Here is a 22,780-nt window from a genome sequence, read left to right on the forward strand (position 1 = left end):
CAGAAGAAGAAAGATATAGTGAACATGAGGTATCCTTTTCTCTCTGCAAACTGCAGATGAATTCATACATCATGCAGGCAGAGATTTATGATAGAAAAAAATACAAACAAACACACCTCATCTGGGCAGCTGTTATCCACCCAGTCCTGCCGGTGGCGATCAAAGCCGCTGGAACATCTGAGGTGAAAAATGAAAACCACTCATTATCATTTAAAGATGGACAAGTAAAATACAGAAACAAGATGACCATATTAATTGATATCATTAAATTCAGGGAAATCGTCTTCCACACATGGATTTAAAATAACAAAAAGACAAGTAATCATGAAATCAGGTTTAATTTTAGTTCTCCCAGAAACTTCTGTTCAGAACACTCTGTTCACTGTGGTCGCAAACAACAGGAAATTCAGGCCGATGAAATATACGAAGGACTGTCTGCAGCGGTATATCACTGAGAGATGCTGGCTTATAGAGTCTAGAGCGAGGCAGTTCAGCTTCAGACAGAATGAAGCACAACAGAGCTCAGCTGCTTGGCATTCCTGATGTTTGCTGAGATACAGTCACCCTTACTCCAAATCCTTCAGCTATTCCCCATTCGCCATTCATCTTCATGTGATATCTCTTTTCAGGTCAGCGCAATTCAGCATAAACACACTCGTATCACCCCTCTCCCTGTTTCATGCTGATATATTGGGGCTTAGAAAAGAAGACACATTTGTTGCCCAGCCACTTCACATGCTTTTGTAAGATTTTTTTGGGGGCCTGTCGCGGCTCATCAATGTAAAGCAAAATCAAAAGGATCCTCTTCTTTTTTTCTGATCGCAGAACTAAGGGTCTGATAAAAATGGACAAAACAGTTATTCAAACATGGAAGGGAAACTTTCATCTATGCAAAAAGAAAATATAAACTGACAGTCAATGGAAAATGAGTCTTAGAACAGCAATGTGTTTTCAGTTTTTTCCCCTGGTAATAGTGTTTGTGAGACTCTGCTCTGAACACGTGGACAGAAGCACCTTCAGCAGCTGTGTCAGGGGGCACACAAAAGCTTTGGATCAGAGATTTCGTGACCCGTGGACAGGAAGCAGAGCTCTGCTAAGAGCCACCGCTGGCTCAGACACACACACATACGAGTCTCTGTGGGCCAAAGACATGAAACAGAACAGCCTTAAGCTTCAGTTCAAAAAAGAACATTGGATCAACTTAAACAAATTAGTCCAACTTGTTACACCTAAAAGAATTACGTTTATTCAACTTCAATTATTACTGAAAATTGTAATAAATTAGGTTGATTCTTTTAGGTGTAACAAGTTAGAGTAATGTGCTCTGGTTTTCACTTTTTACAGCTCAGTGTTGTTGTTCTTCTGTTATAGCAGATTTTTTGTGTTTGTTTATCTTTACTTACATATCACTAACAGCCAAGTAAACTTGTTGATCAAGAGTAATGCAATCAATAGTATCATTTATACATGTACATATTTATACATGTATCACAATATATTATCATCATATCATTCTCCAACTAATATTAGAAATATTTTGTGCTTCAGAATTTTACACCAACACTGAAACTTATTATTTTTCAGTTAATTTGCCAAGTAATTTAATTTAACTCTGGTTTCATTTTCATCCTCCTGGTAATGTTGGTGTTGGGTTGGGTTGCTTTCTATGCCGAGAGATTTCAGCTGCTGTCTGGGCTTTTTACACCTCTTTTTCTTTGGGTTCAATACACTTTCACTGTGTCATTTTATTACAATACACATAACTGAATTTTTTAAGTAATTAGTTTTGTTTTCTTTCCTGATTACTTTGGTTGCAGGACTATATATAATGTATTCAAACAATCACTTGCTCAATTATCTTAAATTAACCCATGATGGGCAACTTTGATAATCTTTTTCACGTTTAAAAATGTTTACATTTACCCATGTCCTGTTCTAATCAGTGTTGAGGAAAGTTACCTTTGAAAGTAACGCATTACAATATCGAGTTACTCCGCAAAAAAGTAACTAGTTGTGTTACTTGGTTACTTTTTTATAGTAAGTAATGCATTACAGTACTTATGCATTACTTTTTCATGGCTGAGGAGCTCTACAATTACCAATGCACTATATAACCTCCATTAACTTAAACATTCATTCATTCATTCATTTATTCATTCATTCATTCATTTTCTTGTCGGCTTAGTTCCTTTATTAATCCGGGGTCGCCACAGCGGAATGAACCGCCAACTTATCCAGCGAGTTTTTATGCAGCGGATGCCCTTCCAGCAGCAACCCATCTCTGGGAAACATCCACACACACATTCACACACACACTCATACACTACGGACCTAGCCTACCTAATTCACCTGTACCACATGTCTTTGAACTGTGGGGGAAACCGGAAAACCCGGAGGAAACCCACGTGAAGGCAGGGAGAACATGCAAACTCCACACAGAAACGGCAACTGAGCCGAGGTTCGAACGAACGACCCAGCGACCTTCTTGCTGTGAGGCGACAGCACTACCTACTGTGCCACTGCCTCGCCTAACTTAAACATATCAAAAGTAATTTAGGATAATGTTATCTTCTGACAATGTCCTGACCCAGAGCTATACATGTCATTTATACAGTTTAATGAAAGTTTAAAGCAATGTGTTTGCTACTTTTGCACTTTTTGTTTTACTAGTTACAATAAAATCACTGTCCACTGAGACAATTCTCGTTTCCTTTTCTTCAATGTGTTCAGAATAATGTGAATACTTCCATCGCAGGAATGTAAGGCTCTGCCATCTTTGTTTCTGTCTGTTCCTGTGAATTCTCACATTCTCTTATTGAGTGCAGGATTAATTTTTAATTCTGCATTTTTTTTAAAGCTTATTAATTCAACTAAAAAGTAAGTTGCATTAAATTTTTTGTAAAAGCATTGCATTACAAAAATTCTCAAAATATAAATATAAATATAAAATATAAATACTCAAATATTATTTGCTTAATTTAAAAAAAAGTAATGCTTTACTTTACTCGTTACTTAAAAAAGTAATATTATTACGTGATTTGGGTTACTTGTAATGCGTTACCCCTTAACACCGATTTTAATGCTCTGCTAAGCAAACCCAGCAGGCACACAACAACATAAGACTTAGCTTAGCTTAGATTTAGGTCATGATGCCAGGTGACCAAAATTTAATGTCTAGTCAGTGTCTAAGGACAACGTTATTTTGACATCCAACAATGACACCAAATTACGTTGATATTTGGTTGATTTTAGGTTGTTTTGGAAAGTGACCAAAATCCAACGTCTGATAGATGTCATAGTGATATGTCAAAAATGTCATAGTGAATGTCCTCACAACGTCAAGGTGTAACATGATTATACGTTGATATTTGGTTGATTTAAGGTTGGATTTTGGACATTGACATTGGCCTGACGTTGGGTTCTGATGTCAACCCAATTTCATTTGCAAACAAATCCAACGTCCCTATGACATACAACGTCAATAGGACATCATGTTGACGTCCTGTGCCTGCAGGAAAATTAATATTAAAAATAAAAAACAAATAACAAGAATTAATAACTTATAATATAAGTGTGCATAAAAACAAATTCATACTAAATGTGTATTTTATTGTTCCTTATATTATTTAATGTAATAACTGTCATTTTGAACATAGACAGATTTATAATTATGGATGTAAAGACACTTATTGTTCATGAATAGTTTGCAAAACAAACCTGATTGGTCTCTTTTTAAAAAAATATCTGATCAGATTATCTTATTTTATAATAACAAAAGTATAAAAAGAAGTGACGCAAGCTTCAAACATGCACAAGGTAAAAAAAAGTCCAAGCTAGATTTCAAATAACTGATTTATTTGCAGACATTTCCATCAACACTTGACCTGTTATACTTGCACTTTCTATAGCACTTTCTATCTACTTTTTTCTTTTCATCTATAAAAAGTCCTTGCTAATAATACCATATTGGATTAGCTGGGACTTACATTTACCAAACAAATTTGATTTTGAGTCATTTACTTTTATAGCTTTGCCACGGTCATTATGCCTGCTTTTCTTTTCTCTCCCAAGCAGTTAACCTGAGCCCCAATGAATCACACAAGGAAGACAAGTAAAAGTGCAATACATCTCTCTGGATTTGAGTTCGCCCATCCTTCGTCAGCACTTCTCCATCCTTTCATAATCTCATTTACATGTTAATGGCTGCAAAAGCAGTCAGCTCAAATTTATTCTCATCCAGTAATAATCTGACCTTCAGGGTGAAAGAAGGCTTTTCCGAGAATGCAGATCTATGTTTCTGATGCACGTAATGTTACAAACAGACTCATCTGTTAAAGTAATCTCATTATTTCAGCCTAATGAAATATGAAAGATATCATATTCAACACCTGCTAACAGTCTGACACCCTTCCTCTCCTCAATTAAAACTTGCTTTTTCGGATTTTGTGTGCTTCAGATCAGACCTCATCTCCTTTCTCCAAAGACAAAGGGCAATATGTTTATTATTTGCATTGGGAAGACCAGGCTGTCATTATTAGCTTAAATCAACTGAGTTACCTGCATTTACTGTATCATTACCCTGCTCTTTCTCTCTCTCTAGCACACAAGCACACACATACATATACAGTGTTTATCAAGCCAAAAAAAAAAAAAAAACTTTAATTACAGTAGCAATTTCTAACTGCACATTGTTTCCATAACCTCCAGCCAAACAAACGTGGTTATGAATATTGATGAAGTCTGAATATAACTCCCTTGTCTACTAGGAGAAATTTCAAGACTGTGTTTCCCATTTAATTATCCAGTCTAGCCGGTTTAGAGGCACATTTTCTTGGATTGATGGAAAAAAAACACGATCCCACTGACTGAAGATGTGCATGTGCATCATGTTACTGTATGTATTAAAAGCGCAACTAATATGCAATTTTCGACATACTATATTTTGTAGAAAGTAATGTGCTTAAGAATAATCAGAGTGCACAGCAATTATTATTATTATTATTATTATATTAGTCAATTTATTCTAAACGAGTGGCCATCAACGAGGTTCACTTCTGTAATTAATGTATGTAGATCTGTAACACATTTGCATGATCTCTTCTCTGGCTGCCCAAAAACATTGTCAGCTTTAGCCCCCAAATACCGCAGTTATACTTAATTTATTTGTGTCCAATTTGCAGTATGTACACTACTCGGATCCATCTTGCTTAACTTGTCTTTATGATGGGAGTTCAGGCTGATTACCTAATGTTTGATCATTGAACTGATTCTTGAATTGATACAACAGTAGCTATGTTTCCATCCAAAAATGCAAATTAATGATGTGGAAAATTGAAATATTGCATAAAAAACAATTGAATAAAGCAGCGTTTCCATCCAAGAGAACAAATCATCCCTTCCTGATTAACTGGCGCCAAATATCAACATATCATCAACATATCAATATATTTGCTATGGTAGGAGAAGCTGCGTCAATCTTTTCTTTATTTAATAACTGACTTGCAACTCAGATGACGATGCCGTCATGCAATGAACACGTAGTGGCTTTTGAAGGCGTGAGACGTGAAAGACAGGTGCTCTTGACAATTCTGGAGGTCATTAATAATATAATAACACTAAACTCTAACAGTTAAGGCATTTAAGAATCATCAAAACAACTTTTCAGATGTTTACCAGTGTACTCAGCCTGCTGGTTTGTCCATTCACACACATTTTCATCATCAGATGATCTCTTTTAACAAAATCACTACATTTTTTAAGCACATACTGGAATTTGTTTGGTGAAAGTGTTTTCATCGTAGTTTATATATTCTTATTAAATAAAAAGTTTATCCTACTTAGTTATGAGCATATGTTTCTTATGCACATTAAAAAGTATGTGTATCTTGACGTTTCCATCAACTGTCTTTAATGCACATTTTGGATAAAAAAAATAGGTGGATGGAATCATAGCTAGTGTGTACAATTGCCAAGGGTTTGTGCAGGATTTATGCGGGTAAATTTAAGAGGTTTTAAAGATCTTTTTAAGGCCAATACCAGCAGGCATCAGACATCAGGTGACTAAATTTTAATGTCTAGGCAGCATCTAAGGATAACACTAATATGACGTCTAATAATGACATCAAATGACGTTGATTTCTGGTTATATCTGATATCTGGTGATTTTAGGTTGTGTTGGAAAGTGACCAAAATCCAACGTCTGGGCAACATCTTAAACCAACTTCACATTGACATCAAATACAGACATTCAGTTGTCAGGTATGGCAACCAAAATCCAAAATCCGTCCGACAGATATAGTACTAACGCACACACAACGTCAAGCTGTAACATCATTAGATGTTGATATTTGGTTGATTTTAGGTTGTGTTGGAAAATGACCAAAATCCAATGTCAAGCCATCATTTAAACCAACCCCATACTGACATCAAATACAGTAATTTATTCGTCAGGTATGGCAATCAAAATTCAATGTCTGATAGGTGTCATAGTGGTAACGTCCACACAAAATCAATCTGTCACATCATTAGATGCTAATATTTGAATAATTGTAGGTTGGATGTTAGACATTGATGTTGGGTTCTGATGACCGGTTTCCCCAACAAACCAAAGACATGTGGTACAGGTGAATTGGGTAAGCTAAAATTGTCCATAGTGTATATGTGTGAATGAGAGTGTATAGGTGTTTCCCAGTGATGGGTTGCAGCTGGAAGGGCATTCGCTGATTAAAAACATATGCTGGATAAATTGACAGATCATTCCGCTGTGGCGACCCCGGATTAATAAAGAGACTAAGCTGAAAAGTAAATGAATGAATGAATGAATCAATCTATATACCCCTATAGGTCAACAGTTGCTATAAATTAAATACAACTCTTCATCTGCTCCCTAGACATTAGACATAGTGAAAGAGATTAGTTTTTAAAAAGTTTTGTTCAACTACTGAATATAGTAGGTTATTTTAAATGTGAATTATCAACAAATAAGCTGTTTCTCAAACTTGTGTGTATAAAATTATATTGTAACTGACATCCAAAACAAAATTAGGAGGAAGCTTTAAAAGAAAAGCATCATAGGAGCACTCTGTAATGATTTATTGAACAATAACACGTGCACAGATAAATGCTGCGTCTTGAAATTCATAAGCACTTCATAAACCGAAAACTGAAACCTGTACAAAGACCTCAATACCTAAATCTCACAATAAACACCAACTGGGATTTTATACTCCTGAATCCGTGAGAAATTAAGTATGCGTGTGGGTGTGCATATATCTGCCTGAGAATAAGAGCGAGGGATTGAAAGTCTGCAGATGGAAAGATTGCCAGGAAAATAAAGCAGAAGGGGGTCGGGCGTCTCGGTCTCGTCTGTTCTTTGGTATGTGATCTACAGAGTAAAGCTGTCTGGGCTCAGGAGGTGAGAGAGCCCGGGCATGAATCGGCAGGAATGCGACTTTATTTTTCCTCTTTCGCACTTTAAGAAAAGAAAAAAGCAGTCCTGGTATAAAAGACTCAATGTCACTTTGGTGTTATTTTGGAAATATGTAATGTAAGAGGTATTTCATTAATGCAGTCGTTTACGTGTGATGTTTACAGTTTTTTTGATTTTAGTCTATCTCTAAATACTGAGGCATCTTATAACTCTGTGTGGCTGCTGAATCAGAAGTGGTGAATTCTTTCTGCACATCTCGTGAATGTCTGTGTCGGGAGCACTTCTGTTTCAGTAACTGCTGACAGAACTTGTAAAATGTAAATTACTCCCCTCGTTCACTGCACCACCTCCAGGCATCTTTAATTCCAGCAAAATGGCATTAGACTAGTGAAGAGAGAAATGAAGGAGACTTGTTTTCTCACCTATTGAGCCGGTGACACCAGCTGCAGTTGAAGTTAATCTGTGATGCTATGCAAGAAGTGCAGCTTGTGAATTGAAGACATGCTGTGAAAGAGAAAGAAAGAAACATGTAAAACACGTAAGCACAGAACCAGTTGTGTATAAACCAAAAGCCTAATCTAACAATGAACTGGACTTTCATATAGCGCTCAGCATAAACTTAAAAAAATTTGTTGTTTTACTTTTTTTCTGGCAGCTTTTAAATTACAGACATTTACTGTAAAATAACAGACTTTGCAAATAACGGAAATCTAAATTTAAGGAAATGGCGGTAGCTTACGGTCCATTATTTTACGGTTAATTTCTGTGATTTAACCGTCATTATATTATTATTTTACCCCAGCTGCTGAAAAAAGTAAAATAACGATTTTCTTTACAGCTTATAAGTACATTCTTCTCAAATCTATCTTTTCAATTCATATATTTAATAGGAAGCTATACAATGTTATATTTGTGCATATTAGATTAGTCAGTACTGAAGCCAAAACTGGAGCTAATCTAACAAAATAACTTACAATAACACTCCAAAAACTAGTACACCCAAATGTACATGTTATAGAAAAATATTAAATACAAATTTAAAAAAGAGGAAAAATCAAGAGATGCAAAATAATTTAACATTTACTTGAAATTTTATAGGTTGTAATTTTATTTTTGCGACTTTTCGTTTGAATTGAATTGCATTATCTTTCGATTTATAAATATGTTTGATGAAGAAAATATTACTTTAATAAATATTATTTTGTTTATATGCACCAAAATACATTGCCTATATTCACTGAGAAATTGATACAACTATTAATTTTAAAATGGGCTGTACTAAAATTATGCTGAGCACTGTATGACCTAAGAGAAATGTTCAGTATACAGTCTATTATGAAAATCTAACATTGCAAAAAAATGTACAGGCCAAAGTATACTTCAGCTATTTTTGGGGAGATCTGTTTTGTCCTCAAACCGTTTGCACAACATGGCTTTTGTATGTGATCATCAGTAACGTGTGCTCAGAATACATTATGATCAGATCAGATGTAAGCTTTAAATTGTGGCTTTACAGAGGGGAAAGAAATGGACATAATGCTGAAGACAAAATACTGCAGTTCTTCTTAAAATGAGTACAAAGATATATTATTGCAATTAAATTTTGCAGAAAAAAGCTCAGACACTGCATGAGGATGAGCATGTTGAATGTCTGTACATGTACGCTATGATATAAAACTGGGGTGCCCAATTTTTTTCTTTTAAAAAGCCAAAAACCAAATTTGATTGAGATCTGTGGGCCAAAGGTAAGTATACCAAACCATATACTTTAAATTTGCCATGGTTGGTTTCCTAATTTATTTGCTAGAAAACTTACATAAATTAACATACTGTAATAATTAAAGATGCAGTATCCTTTTTTACATTTTATGATGAAATCATTATAATACAAACCTAAACAATCCCATTTATAACACACTGGAGTTCAACGCTGAATACACTAGTCAAGCTGCTCCTGCCTTTGTCTTGATTTGCTCAACTTGTGCATTCTCCTCATTTGTAAAGTGGCATTATTTACATTTTAAAAGTCTGATTTATTTACAACAGGGGTGTCCGAACTCGGGCCTTGAGGGCTGGTGTCCTGTTGAGTTTAGCTTCAACTTGTCTCAACACACCTGCATGGATGTTTCTAGGCAGCCTAATAAGAGCTTGATTAGCTGGGGTTGAAACCAAATTATGTAGGACACAGTCCCCCAGGATCGGGTTTGGGCACCCTTGATTAGCAACAATTAACTGAAACATAAATTTTTTGTAGCTCCTCAATTAAACAAAGAAACTAAAGGTTACGTTAAATTTGAAATGATGATCTCTGTCAAAGGCATTTGCCCCAACCAACTCCCCATCATTCTCCCTCTCTTTTCAGATGGGATTCTCTACTTTTGGCACCTCTGATATAAAGCTTTCATATATATATATATATAAATGAAACAGTATAAGGAACATGGCATTTATATTTTAAAATATTGTAAGTTTGTGTATTTGAGTGTGTGTATTTTCATTGGCTTACTGCGTAGTGGCATCATTTCCACAGCTGTAGAGTTGGTAATTTTGGTCTTTAACAGCTCCACTCTGTGGTACTCATAGATAGTCTTCCTCCGCACATCTAGTGTCACACAGATAAATATTACAGTTAGCATGGGAATCATTTGGATTGCTGAACTGCTGTCTTGCACAAGGAACTAGTGAGAGAGAGAGTTGTTGAGTTTCAAGTACAACACATTTATCATACTTTTAACTTATCCACCTCATTTTTAATGGTCATTCGTGACTTGAATGTGCAAGACTTCTGGTATGAGCCACTTCCAGTTAATTTAGATGTACTAAAACAGTCTGTTATGCTGCTTGAAGTTTAAAATGATTTTCTGCCAAGGAGAGCAGGGTATTTTTCCACAGAGCAAAAATAAAACAGCACCAATTGGAAATATTACAGAAAATATTTACATATTTAAAGTGTTTTTCTGTCCCACAGAGACACCAGTAGTTAATGTTACAGAAGGATTCAACATATCTCATTATTTACAACATTGCCTTTTAGTTTCTTCTTTATGTTTTTTTTTAAATAAAACCAAAAGCTGTTGACTTGCATCATAGTCTAAATCCCCAAGAACCAAAGTTTCAGATAAAAAAGTTATACTAAGAGAAAAAAAGTCACATAAATATTGGATAAATAAATTAAAAATGACATTTTCCTACTATTCCTTTACTCATTTATCCCTTTATCCTTGAAAATGTGTCACCATATAGTCTAAAATCATGTTCCATGAAGATATTTTGTAAAATTCTCAATGTAAATATTTATTAAAAATAGTTTAGAAATTTGAAAAAAATTGAAAAAAAAAAATTGAAAATTGAAAATGTTAAAGGCAATTTTCTCTCTATTTTGATTTTTGTAACCCTTATATTCCAGATTTCCAACAGTCACTTCTTTGCCAAATATTGTTCTATCATAATAAATCTAAAAAATAAATCAGTTATTAGAGATGAGTTATTAAAACTATTATGTTTAGAAATGTGTTGAAAAATCTCTCCGTTAAACAGAAAACGGAGAAAAAATAAAAAGGGGGGCTAATAATTCAAAAGGGCTAATAATTCTGACTTCAACAGTATATAATGGTCTCCGAGTTAAAGTTAAGCCCACCATCACTGACACATACTGGATCAAATGCATGTACACGCATGCATGAATAAGGCTGCAATACAGATGCATTCAGTTATAACCCATCTACGTGACTGGTAGCTGAATTGCCTAAAAGCAGTGAAATGGAAAATTGAATTAGAATGAAGACAGGCTGTGTACTGTAGCAAGATTTCTCGATGTGTACAGATTTATAAAGGCTTTCCACACTGAATTAAATCACCAAAAATCTAGACGGTGTCATGGGATATTATTGCTACACTTGGTTCATAATTTACCTGAGGTTAACAATTCATCCAGGGTGTTCATACACTGACATTTCACACTCTGAATTCTAACCAACAATATGTCCTCTTTTGAACTTTGATATGTGACCTATAATGTTGTGTGCCTTGTAATATTTTAAGCAGAACTGTGATACTACTCTGCGAATTAAACCATCACACTTTGCTCTTACTGGTGGAACGTGCAATCAATGAAGATTGGCCACCAGGCTGGTCAAATGTTTCATTTCAGTTTCATGGTTCAACCCCTGGATGTGTGTTGGAAGTAAATGCCCAGGTGCTGCGTAATTAAGCTGTATATTTAATAATACACATTACCAACAGAGTATGTGTGCTAAATGTACACAGATTACATAAAGTTGTGAGTTGCAAGTTGGAACTTGAGTAATCATAATTTGTCAAACATAACATAACATAATCTAAACTGGCTAGAAACTTAACACCATTTTTAACCTCATTAACCAGAATTTTTCCTTTGTTACATCCCTAATTCAAACAAAAGTGAAATTAAACTAAAGACATGCAGCAAAGTTGAGTTTACACAGATTCATTTTGCCGACTGTTGCTACAGAAATGTATTAGCCCAATTCGAGGACGAACAGTTCCAATTTAATTGATTGTTGTCTAGTCAGAACTACAGAAATGTTATGGTTCAGATGATTTATTTTGAGTTGACACTAATTTATGTTAGGCAGTGGCCCTCAACAAACAAGACTGGATGCCCATGAGTCAAAGTCAAACCCAACTGCTTTTGTGAGTGTGTGTGGCTTTTCATGTGTCAGCTCTCCAGCTGAATGTGCACGGCAGGTCAGTGTATCTCTCAGATAAAGTGACTGTTTGTCTGCAGCTGAGGAAGTAACTGCCTGACCTTGCTGGAACCCACATCTCCAGTGTATTAATACATAAAAGAGAGGCTAAACTTCAAGGCAGGAAATTGCAGCTTGTTCATTGAAGGCTGTTTTTCTCTTCCTGTGGGTAATTACATTTCTTGCCCATGGGGTGTCAGAAAACTCCTCAGTAGCATGCTGATATTGCCTGGAGAAACGTAAGTCTTCGTGAGAGCATCTTAAACAGTGTCACCTGATGAGTCTCCAGACACTAATTAGCCAACGGGTAGCTTAACTATTAAGCTCTCACAGTAAGTCTATCTCATTCTCATCTTCCCCTCAGAGTCGTCTCTTCCCATATTGTGACAGACAGAACGACAGAATGATGCAAATCCTGACCTTTCTCAGCCGACAGTCACAAACAAACATACGCTCGGAAAGAATAAGCTGTCTTGGAAAATCATAAGCCTCCATTCATGACGTCCCGACAGCAAACAGCTCCTCTCCTCAAACACACTCACTCACTGCCCGACTCCAGACATATTTATCTGCTAATTTCAGCTCAGGTTTGGTCCTGCTGGGCTCACAGTTACTACTACATCAAAGACTGTTCCTGCTGGGTACGGCAGACAACAAACAGACATCCTGAGAATGAATGAAGATGGAGGTTTGAATTCGTCCCTGAAGTACTTGACTGTCAGAACAAACATATTCACAGTTGTCTGGAAGGCTGAAGAGCATCTGTCAAATCCAGCCATCAACTCACGTCTCAGAAAACAACACACATGAAGAATATGCAGATGGTTTGCTGGTGTTTTGATACATTATTTGTGTGTGTGTGTGTGTGTGTGTGTGTGTGTGTGTGTGTGTGTGTGTGTGTGTGTGTGTGTGTGTGGGTTTGGTATTTGGTGTTTTTCACTCACTAGGGATCTGCTGAATCTTGTGGACCACCACAAAAGCATCAGAAAGCCCAACCTTTACTGGATGATTGACAGAGCTTATCTTTGCGATCTGTACTGGCACCTGAAATAAAAACATTGTTTATGTAATTTACTGTGACATGAACTGGTAAATTTGGAAGGAAACAAACAAACAAACAAAAAAGAAAGAAAAAAAGAAAGAAAGAAACAAAAAAAACCAAACAAAAAAGAAACAAACAAACAAAAAAGAAACAAACAAACAAAAAGAAGAAAGAAAAAAGAAAGAAAGAAACAAACAAACAAAAAAGAAACAAACAAAAAAGAAAGAAACAAACAAGCAAAAAAGAAAAAAGAAAGAAACAGACAAACAAAAAAGGAGAAAAGACAGAATGAAAGAAACAATCAAACAAAAAAGAAAAAACAAACAAAAAAATACTAAAGAAAGAAAACAAACAAAAAGAGAAAAAGAAACAAACAAAGAAAAAAAAACATAAAACAAAGAAAGAAGAAACAAAGAAACAAAAAGAAGAAAGAAAAAATAAACAAACAAAAAAGAAACAAACAAACAAGCAAAAATGAAGAACGAATGAAAGAAAGGAGAAAGACAGAAAGAAAAAAGAAGGAAGAAAGAAAGAAAGAAAGAGTCACACAAAAAATAAGAAAGAAAAAAATCTAACAAAAAATATAGAAGAAAACAAACAAAAAGAAAAAGAAAGAAACAATCAAAGAAAAAAGAAAGAAAAAACAAACAAAGAAAAAAAGAAAATGAAATAAAGAAAGAAGAAACAAAGAAAGAAAAAAGAAGAAAGAAAGAAAGAAAGAAAGAACCAAACAGACAAACAAAAAAGAAAGAAAGAAACAAACAAAAAGAAAGGAGAAAGAAAGAAAAAAGAAGAAACTAACAAACAAACAAAAAAGCAAAAAGCAAACGGAAAATACAGAAGAAAGAAAACAAACAAAAAGAAGAAAAATAAAGAAACAAACAAAAAAGAAGAAAGAAAGAAAGAAAGAAAGAAAGAAAGAAAGAAAGAAAGAAAGAAAGAAAGGGAATATATGGAGTGTGTAATGCAGAAATGCAAAGCGAAAGGAGCCTAATTCAGTTAGGAGATTTGCGGGCTGAATGAGTTTTGCAATAATCAAATCAATCTCAGCAGCATTCCCAAGAATGCCTTCTGACTAGAGGCTTACCATTTTGTTATATATTTCTATCAACAACATTACACATACATAGTAAACATTTTTGTTATGGGTTTTTGCAACTCATATGTCATATTTGACAATCTAAGGAATATTCAATGTATAAGTAGTTTTTATTTATTTAATTTAAGAAATGTAATATTTACAATGGTGACACAGGGGCTTAATGTTTAGCACAACCGCCTCACAGCAAGAATGTCATGGGTTTCCATGGGGTGCTCCAGTTTCCCCCATAATCCTATAAGACATGAAGTATAGGGGAAATGAATAAGCTAAATTGGCCGTAGTGTATGTGTGTGAATAACTGTGTATGGGTGCTTCCCAGTACTGTGTTGCGGCTGGAAGGGCATCCGCTGTGTAAAACTTATGCTGGATAAGTTGGCAGTTCATGTCGTGGCAATTTTGTAGAATTTTTTTGGCGACCCCTGATTAATAAGGGACTAAGCCTAACAAAAATGAATGAGTGAATGAATGAATAATATTTAAAATATGTAATTTAACTACATATAAAATGTTGTGCAGAAATTACCCAAATTAAGTGTGTTAAATGCAAAAAGTATCACAGTCTTTACAAAAAGCAGCTTTAAAAATAAATTATTTGATTAAACAGAATTAATTACACACAAGCTTGCAGAAGTTGCATATGAATTAGTATTTGGATTTAGAAATGGCTCAGGTTCACTTGGTTCATTAAGAATGTTAATTCATTCAAAAATAAAACAGACAAGGTTGTGTCTAAAATATAACTGTTGAACAGAATCAATATCACATGTGCAGTTGAGCTATTTGGGACAAAACAGCCCTTTTAAATTTGCACTCATTGCTTGCTTGAATAACTTATTGCTAACTTAAATATATGAGATGTAAAATTAGATGTTTGTGGCTCAGTGGTTAGCACTGTCAGCAAGAAGGTCGCTGGTTCGAGTCTTAGCTGAGTCAGTTGGCATTTCTATGTGGAGTTTGCATGTTCTCCCTGCGTTCACGTGGGTTTCCTCCGGGTGCTCATATTTCCCCCACATTCCAAAGACATGCGGTACAGGTGAATTGGGTAGGCTAAATTGTCCGTAGTGTATGAGTGTGTGTGAATGTGTGTGTGGATTCTGTTTCCCAGAGATGGTTTGCGGCTGGAAGGGCATCCACTGCGTAAAAACGTGCTGGATAAGTTGGCGGTTCATTACACTGTGGCGACCCCGGATAAATAAAGGGACTAAGCCGACAAGAAAATGAATGAATGAATGAATGAATAAACAGGATGAGAGCATTTTATTTTCACGTGTGATTGCATTTGGTTTGTACTAATGCTGTTGGAATATTTTAACTGAACTGGTTTCATTTCAATTTGACATTGCATGGTGCCCGACTGTGTTTGTAAAAGGCAAATTGAAAAAAGAATGGCACTGACAAAACCACACAAACTCTGATGGAACAGAAAGTAATCACAGAAGAGACGATTTACAGAGGCCGAGAAAAACAGAAAACAGAATCAAAGACACATGGAGGATGAAAAACGAAACACAAAAAATATCAGACCTCTTTGTAAGCAAACACAATTCGTCCATCATTGTGTAATGTGGCCTGAAAGGTGAAACTTCCCAGATTATAAGAATCCTGAAGATGAACGTGATCCCACTGGACAACCAAAGCCGTTCCTATAAAACACACATACACACCATGCAATTGTAACATTCAATATTAATATTACAGGCTTCATATGAACATCTTGAAAGTATAACTTGATCAATAAATGACATATTTGATTTATGAAAAGTCCAGTTTTTTATGTGTGAAGACTGGTAGTTCTATATACTATATGATACAGAATAATGAACAGAATAATGAATGAAACTTGTTCAAACTGCAAGCTTAAAATGAGCTGAAGCAACACTATTCTACTAAATAAATTAAAAATGAAAGAACTGTGTTGGAGAATGAGGGGAAAATGATGACAATGAAGGTAATCTTAGATGTCTCTTAGGAAAAGACCATCTAAGACATATCATACACCCAGTGCAATAAGGAGCAAGACATGTTTGGCGCGATTTGTTGCTATTTTCAGACCAGCAGAACCCTAATTTTCATGTTGTTTAAATAGCAAATACATTTGAGCCCCTTTGTGGACTCATTGGTGTGCCGGTCTAAAAAGAAGATTTGTTAAGGCACATTGCTATTTTGAGAAACTGAAATAGACTGCGCCGTTGACCAGCTAAAACCTGGTCTAAAGTCCAGCACAGAGCACGTTAGTTATACACTTATGCAGGTTTAAACACTTACATAACTTGCATACTTACAACACTTGCAAAATGTTATTATTATTAGCAGTATTATTTATTATATGCATATTTGTCCACCTGTCTGTATCACAATATGGAGCATTATTTAGAAGTAGTTTTAAAACAAATCTTTGCGCTTACCAAACAAAATTAAATATAAAGGCTAATGGATGTCTTCAGTAAAGTGCATAAAACACCATTTCTTTATCCACGAAAGTAAAAAAGCAAAGTTAAGAGTAAAGTAAAGAGAAGGTAAAGATGCCAAATGGAGGAGGCTCGTTCTTTATCCTTGCGCTGCAGATGGTCTGTTAAAGTGTTGTCTCACTATTGAAGAGTTCAGTTTTTCCACTTACAAAGTCTGCAGTGTAAATAGCAAATGTGCCATGACACAACGCAACTGACTCTCGCAGGGAACTTGAGATGAGAATTAATTTAATGCACGTTATGCTCAAAACACACCCATAACTCATTAAGAGAATAAGCACAACTCTTTTAGACCATGCGCAAGGGTGCAGATCATATTTTCCATCCTTCCATCCTTTGGTTCCCTTTGCCAAAAATAAGTTGAATCACATGAGTGGAAATGTGTGTCATAATTAAATTATGTGTCAACTATTTCTTTTTCAAGTCTATATTATGGTATATTTCCATTATTTATTACTGTCACCCTCTGTGTATCTCAGTTTCACTCAAAATGGAATGCATACATTCACGCAAACACACAAGCACACACAGTCAGTCAGTCAGTGCAGGCTCTATCTCTCACCATTGTCAAAATAGATGACGGTTGAGTTTCTCGACAGGCTGGGGTCAAAGTTTGCCATAAGTGGAGCGATATATTGTGTGGCTGTCAACATTCGGTGAACCACATCTCCTGTGTAGATGAACCCTGAAAGCACACACAATACAGACTATTACAGTACATATCAATGCATTCTGAAAAGGAAAAAAAGTCTTATTTAGGATGGAAATAAGATAAAAGCACTGAGTTTATTTATGGATGAAATGTTTTTGGCACCAATGCATGAACATGTGCTTCTCTTGCCTTTTCTTAATCTCTGTTCTCTCCTTCTTCCTCATCTATCCATCCTGGCAAGCAGCCCTGGCTTGTCTCCAAAGTGATTAATTCTCTAATTAGCCATATAAATGCCTGCTTCCACACCACTCACCAAAAGCAGAGAGGACTTTCCAAACATGCATACGTAATCTAATAATGCATTTGTTTGCTTAAATCAATGCAAATCTTTCCACAGGAGATCAGCCAACATGGACTCTGCTGACCACCCCACTATAAACACACGTGCACTTATAAACCCATTAAATCCAGCTCAATTGAACATTTAATCGTTATAATATATTTCACAACAGGAAAAAACAAACACATTTTCAACTCATATTGATTATGGCATTCATAAACTAAAGGATCTTCACAAATAGGGTTGCATGATATTGGAAAAAATTATATTGCCATATTTTTCTTTTCTGCATTAAATGTTGCAACATAAATACAATTTAGCAAGACAGTTTGAATAGTTGATGGTTTTCTGGGGAGTCTAACAGTTTTCAGATGCAGAAATTGAATAATTACAATGGAATAAAGGCTTTTCTTTTTTTGCTTTGCTTTTTTGGTCTAAATATCTAAACATTCGTAGATCAAGTAAAAATATTGTTTGTGTTCAACTTGAGAAGAAAGAAAGAAAGATTTGAATTAACTCCACAACAAATACATCAAATAATCATTGGGATTGTTCTTAATGTAGTATTTCTTATAAACATTAGGTGAGATCTGCCTCCTTCACGTCTGTTACTGTGCTGTTTATCTGACGCAGCCAGAAATTGAGACACACTCTTGGAAAACCAGCACAGGCACATTCTACAGACACAAAAGACTTAAATCTTGAAAAGACGTAAAAAAAAGGTGCCCTTTAATAATGAATTTGGTTTCATTTAGAGTAGTTCAGCTTTGTTCCAAATATCGACTGTTACTTGTTCAGGACTAACGATAATACAGATGTTTTATTATATATTTAGTTAAAAAAAAAACTTTTTTGCAGATATCTGCATACTTGAGGTAGCCTAAATGTCATGTAAATTATTTTATCTTCGTTTTATAATAAATTATTTTTTATATTATTGTGCAGAGACTCAGTAAAAAGTATTTCCAAAAATCATTATTATACACATGACTCTAAATAAGAAGAAATAAGTAAAAAGAAATAGTAATTATAGTCAAAAACATCATAATTGTTTCATTGTATACTCCACACTTGTTGATTTTCACTTCCAAAAACCTTTAAATTAACAATATTTTACTCTTAAATTGCTTTAAATAACACAGTTATTGACCTTATATATTAAGGAAACATACTGTTTATCATAGTGTTATTGTTACACTCTTTTAATAATTAGATAATTATTTACATTATCTATCTATTATGTTTAGTGCAGATAAAAACTGCACCTCAGTTTTTTTTTTATAATCACAAATGATATGATATGAAATCAATGTAATAAAAAAAACAAAATTTTCAGCTGAGACAGAAACAATGTGATCATGTATGAAAATGTATCTCAAAAGACAAAGTTACTGCCCTTACTCCTTCACTGTCCCAGTTACCAAAGAAGTTTCTTTTGTAATTATGTCCGGCTCAGACAGACAATGGTAGGCTGAAGGAGTGCAAATAACGTATGTCAAAAAGTTGACACTTGAAGTACTGTGTTCTGGACACTCAAAAGTTAATAATCCAGTTTCTTTCGTAAGGCAGGAAAGTACCTTTATTATCACCGATACAGTGCATGATTTTTCAATCACCAGAAAGTGTCTGGGAAAACTGGGAAATTTAGATCACTTGTGCCTCACCGTTCATAACCGCAGAGCGATGGCTGATGTAATTACAGGGAGAAATTATATGGTGGTTTTTTCTCTCTATCTTCCCCTCTCACCCGCCGCTTCATCTCAGATGCATTCCAGCAGCCAGTGAGTCACATGAACCACGATCATAATAAAAATCCCCACACATGCCCTCATATCTCCAGCCGCACAAGTCAGCCATTATTAAGAAGAGCCTCTGACAGCTGATAAACACATCCGGATGCCCAAGAACATTAGTGTGACTCACAGTCAAGCTCTTATGCCTACAAGCAAGAACCAATCAATTATAGATTCCTCTTCAAGCTCATATACATCATATGTTCTGCTTCAGCCATATAATACTCATATCGCAGTAAGGCAGGCTGATGCTTTCATGTAACCTCACCGATTGAGCTCAATTCACTGCTGTTTACTTACCGCCGGTTGCAACAGTGATCTCTCGCAACAAATGCCCATAGAATGGAAAATCAAAGGACAGATTGACCCTCTGGGGAGGAAAAGAAGACACTGTTTAGCTTGCAGTTAGTGAAAAAACAAGCAGAATCAATGTAAAACGAATAGTCTCAGAGAGAGGTGGTGAATAGAGAATGAAACACACAACAAGTGTACAGTACATCCAGACAGACCCCGTGGACTCATTCTGTGGTCAACTAAAGCAAGCATAACTCTGCTAATAAATTTGACTTTTCTCCTAAATCTACGCTGCGCCTGTCTGCTGCGGTTTCTTTTGTTTGGAAAGTGCAGTGTGGGGATATCGAAGTCCGTTCCAGTAATGGGATGGCGACGCACCAAAATCTGATCATATTTCTGAGAAATCTGGCACTCAGGGATCAGCACTTGGTACTGTATGTTTCCTTCATAATCCACAAAAGCATACACACCTATACCCAAACAACAAATAACAGGATTATTACTATTATTATTATTATTATTATTATTATTATTATTATCATTATTACTATTTTTATTATTTTATTGTTATTTAAAATCTTACAGAACCCAAACTTTTGAACTATTGCTGTGAGTCTTTTCTCTTCTGCCAATCTTTCTCTTCTGACAAGACAATTTATAATAACATAGAAATGTTTCATATAACTCATGAAGAAACAAACCGCTGAAAGCTGTGGGTTTGATTCAATAGTCTGCGGATAAGTGTTTTTGGGTAGACTACGCCAAACTATTTGAAAATGAGTTTTTTAAAAAGTGCTGCTATTATGATTTTTTTCAAATACCACCCTTTATGTAGTCTGTAATATGCTTGTCGCTATTTTGAGGTGCATGACAAATAAATGTATTGTCTCCTAAAAAAGCTTAAATTGCATAAATAAGTCATCAGGAATTCCAGATTCACCTTCATAATTTTAAATCTTGCGTTATTTTCTTTTGACTTGTACTCAAGCACTTTAGTTGCTCAGTGTTAAAAACATTAAGTTGAGAAGTACGCTTTATTGTTGAGGCAAAAATGTATTCTAGCATGACTTACATGAAGGGATAGCCCACCTAAAAGTGAAACTTTTCAAAATTTACTTGTCATCCACTTCTTCTAAACCTGTTTGAGTATCCTTCTTCTGTTAAACACAAAGGAAGATATATATTGAATAATTCTGGAAACTGAAAGTTTAAGATATAGTATGTTTCCATCAAGGGGCGACACGGTGGCTTAGTGGTTAGCACTGTTGCCTCACAGCAAGAAGGCAACTGGTTTGAGTCCCAAGTGGGTCAGTTGGCGTTTCAATGTGGAGTTTGCATGTTCTCTCCATGTTCCGCCAGGTGCTTCGGTTTCCCAGATAGTCCAAAGACATGCGCTATAGGTGAATTGAATAAAGCTAAATTGGCCGTAGTGTAATTCTGAGAGTGTTTCCCAGTACTGGGTTGCAGCTGGAAAGGCATTCACTGTGTGAAACATTTGCTGGACAAGTTGCCGGTTTATTCCACTGTAGCAACCCCTGATAAATAAAGGGACTAAACTGAAGGAAATAAATAAATCAATAATTGTTTCCATCAACCTATATTTTTACGCACATTTTTATATATAAAAATGCATAAAAATGCTTAATGGAAATGGCAAGATGTGCATAAAAACTACAATAGGAACACATTTACAGAATAAATTCAGGCATTTGCATCGAAAAACATCATGTGATTTTAATTTAACAGGTAAATTAAGACATTTTATAAAGCACAATGATAATCTGCTTTCATGTCGGATCTGGGGCGCATTTAATAGACAAACCAGAGGACTGACCACATTGCACAACATCTGAAATGTTGTTTTGGTCATTTTAAAATGCCTTAGCCAGAGTCCGTCATCAAAATCTCACATAGTCTTGAGAAGCTGTGGTTCCACAGAGTGGTTTTGCATTTCTAAAAGCCCGTTCATTCATTGCGTTTCATCTTCTGAAGTGCAAATAATTGATTATATAAGAAAACATTCCCCAGTGAATTCCATTTTTCTTTTTGATATTTGGTGGCAGTTTATCAGTAAGTTACAGTTTTGTTCTCTTTGAATCACGGGATGGAAAATGGATGGCTTTATTTGACATTTTTCTACAAAATATTCCAGTTTTGCACATAAGTTTAGTTTTCATCTTTTGGATAAAAACAACTAATGACATCTAGAGCAAGAAAAACAATTACTATGGAAGTAAATGCACTCAAAAAAGGGATTACTACTGCTTGTTCAAAATACATGTTTAAAATGAGTTGAAACAACACAATTGTTGCAATTTCTTTGGCTAATTTATTAGTTTTATGTTCAGTCCACTTAAATATGTAAATCATTAAGTTAACTTAAGCGTTTTGTGTTGGGACAATATGAAGGAATTGCGTTGACCCAATAGGGTATATGCACAACTTGTGTTTTTCAGCAAACGGTAAACTATCGGTAAAGGTTTCAGTGACTATTCTAAATTTTATAAGTTTCCTTTAACAGTATCTATACCGTAATGTTGTTAAAATACATTTAGTTCAATAAACTTAAGCATTCATTTGTTCAAGCGTAAAACAAGCTAAAAGACCGTGTAATTGATAGTGTCGTACCAGCAGGCTAGCGCAAAAACTCCATTTTAAAATACTGAAGTAAAATTAATTTTATATTTTTAAGGCATGGCGGGGAAAAATGAAATTTAATGTCTGGTCTGAGACCCAATTTATATCGTATATCTATCAGGCAGTAAAGATCGCAGATTTTTTTTTTTTAAAGAAATCAGACCTTATAGGGCTCGAAATTGCGACCATTTTGGTTGCATATGCGCCCGAAATTTTGTCTATGCGACCTCAAAAAATATTTGGGAGCATTTGTGCGAGTGCATAAAATTGTTGTGTGCAGCCAGTTTTTACTGCAAAAT

The 22,780-nt window shown here is 35.1% G+C and overlaps 1 protein-coding gene across 3 annotated transcripts in view; it reads right to left on the bottom strand.

The window, feature by feature from the left end:
- plxdc2b (plexin domain containing 2b) overlaps positions 1-22,780 on the bottom strand; it is a 110,772-nt gene that overhangs the window by 23,676 nt on the left and 64,316 nt on the right. For 2 of the 3 annotated variants that reach the window (XR_015494464.1, NM_001146305.2), the window contains exons 4-10: positions 19,851-19,920; positions 17,328-17,450; positions 15,822-15,940; positions 13,098-13,197; positions 9,936-10,031; positions 7,852-7,933; positions 117-177 (exon numbers count right to left, since the gene is read on the bottom strand). Coding sequence is in view for 1 of the 3 variants with exons in the window: in NM_001146305.2 (NP_001139777.1) it covers positions 117-177; positions 7,852-7,933; positions 9,936-10,031; positions 13,098-13,197; positions 15,822-15,940; positions 17,328-17,450; positions 19,851-19,920 (651 nt within the window). In the remaining 2 variants the exon portion in view is untranslated. Of the gene's footprint in view, positions 1-116; positions 2,350-7,169; positions 7,934-9,935; positions 10,032-13,097; positions 13,198-15,821; positions 15,941-17,327; positions 17,451-19,850; positions 19,921-22,780 lie in introns of those variants that run through there. The other variant, XR_015494465.1, reaches the window with a different exon arrangement.

The sequence above is a fragment of the Danio rerio genome, chromosome 7, assembly GCF_052040795.2.
Source record: "Danio rerio strain M-AB ecotype USA chromosome 7, GRCz13ab, whole genome shotgun sequence".
NCBI lineage: Eukaryota > Metazoa > Chordata > Actinopteri > Cypriniformes > Danionidae > Danio > Danio rerio.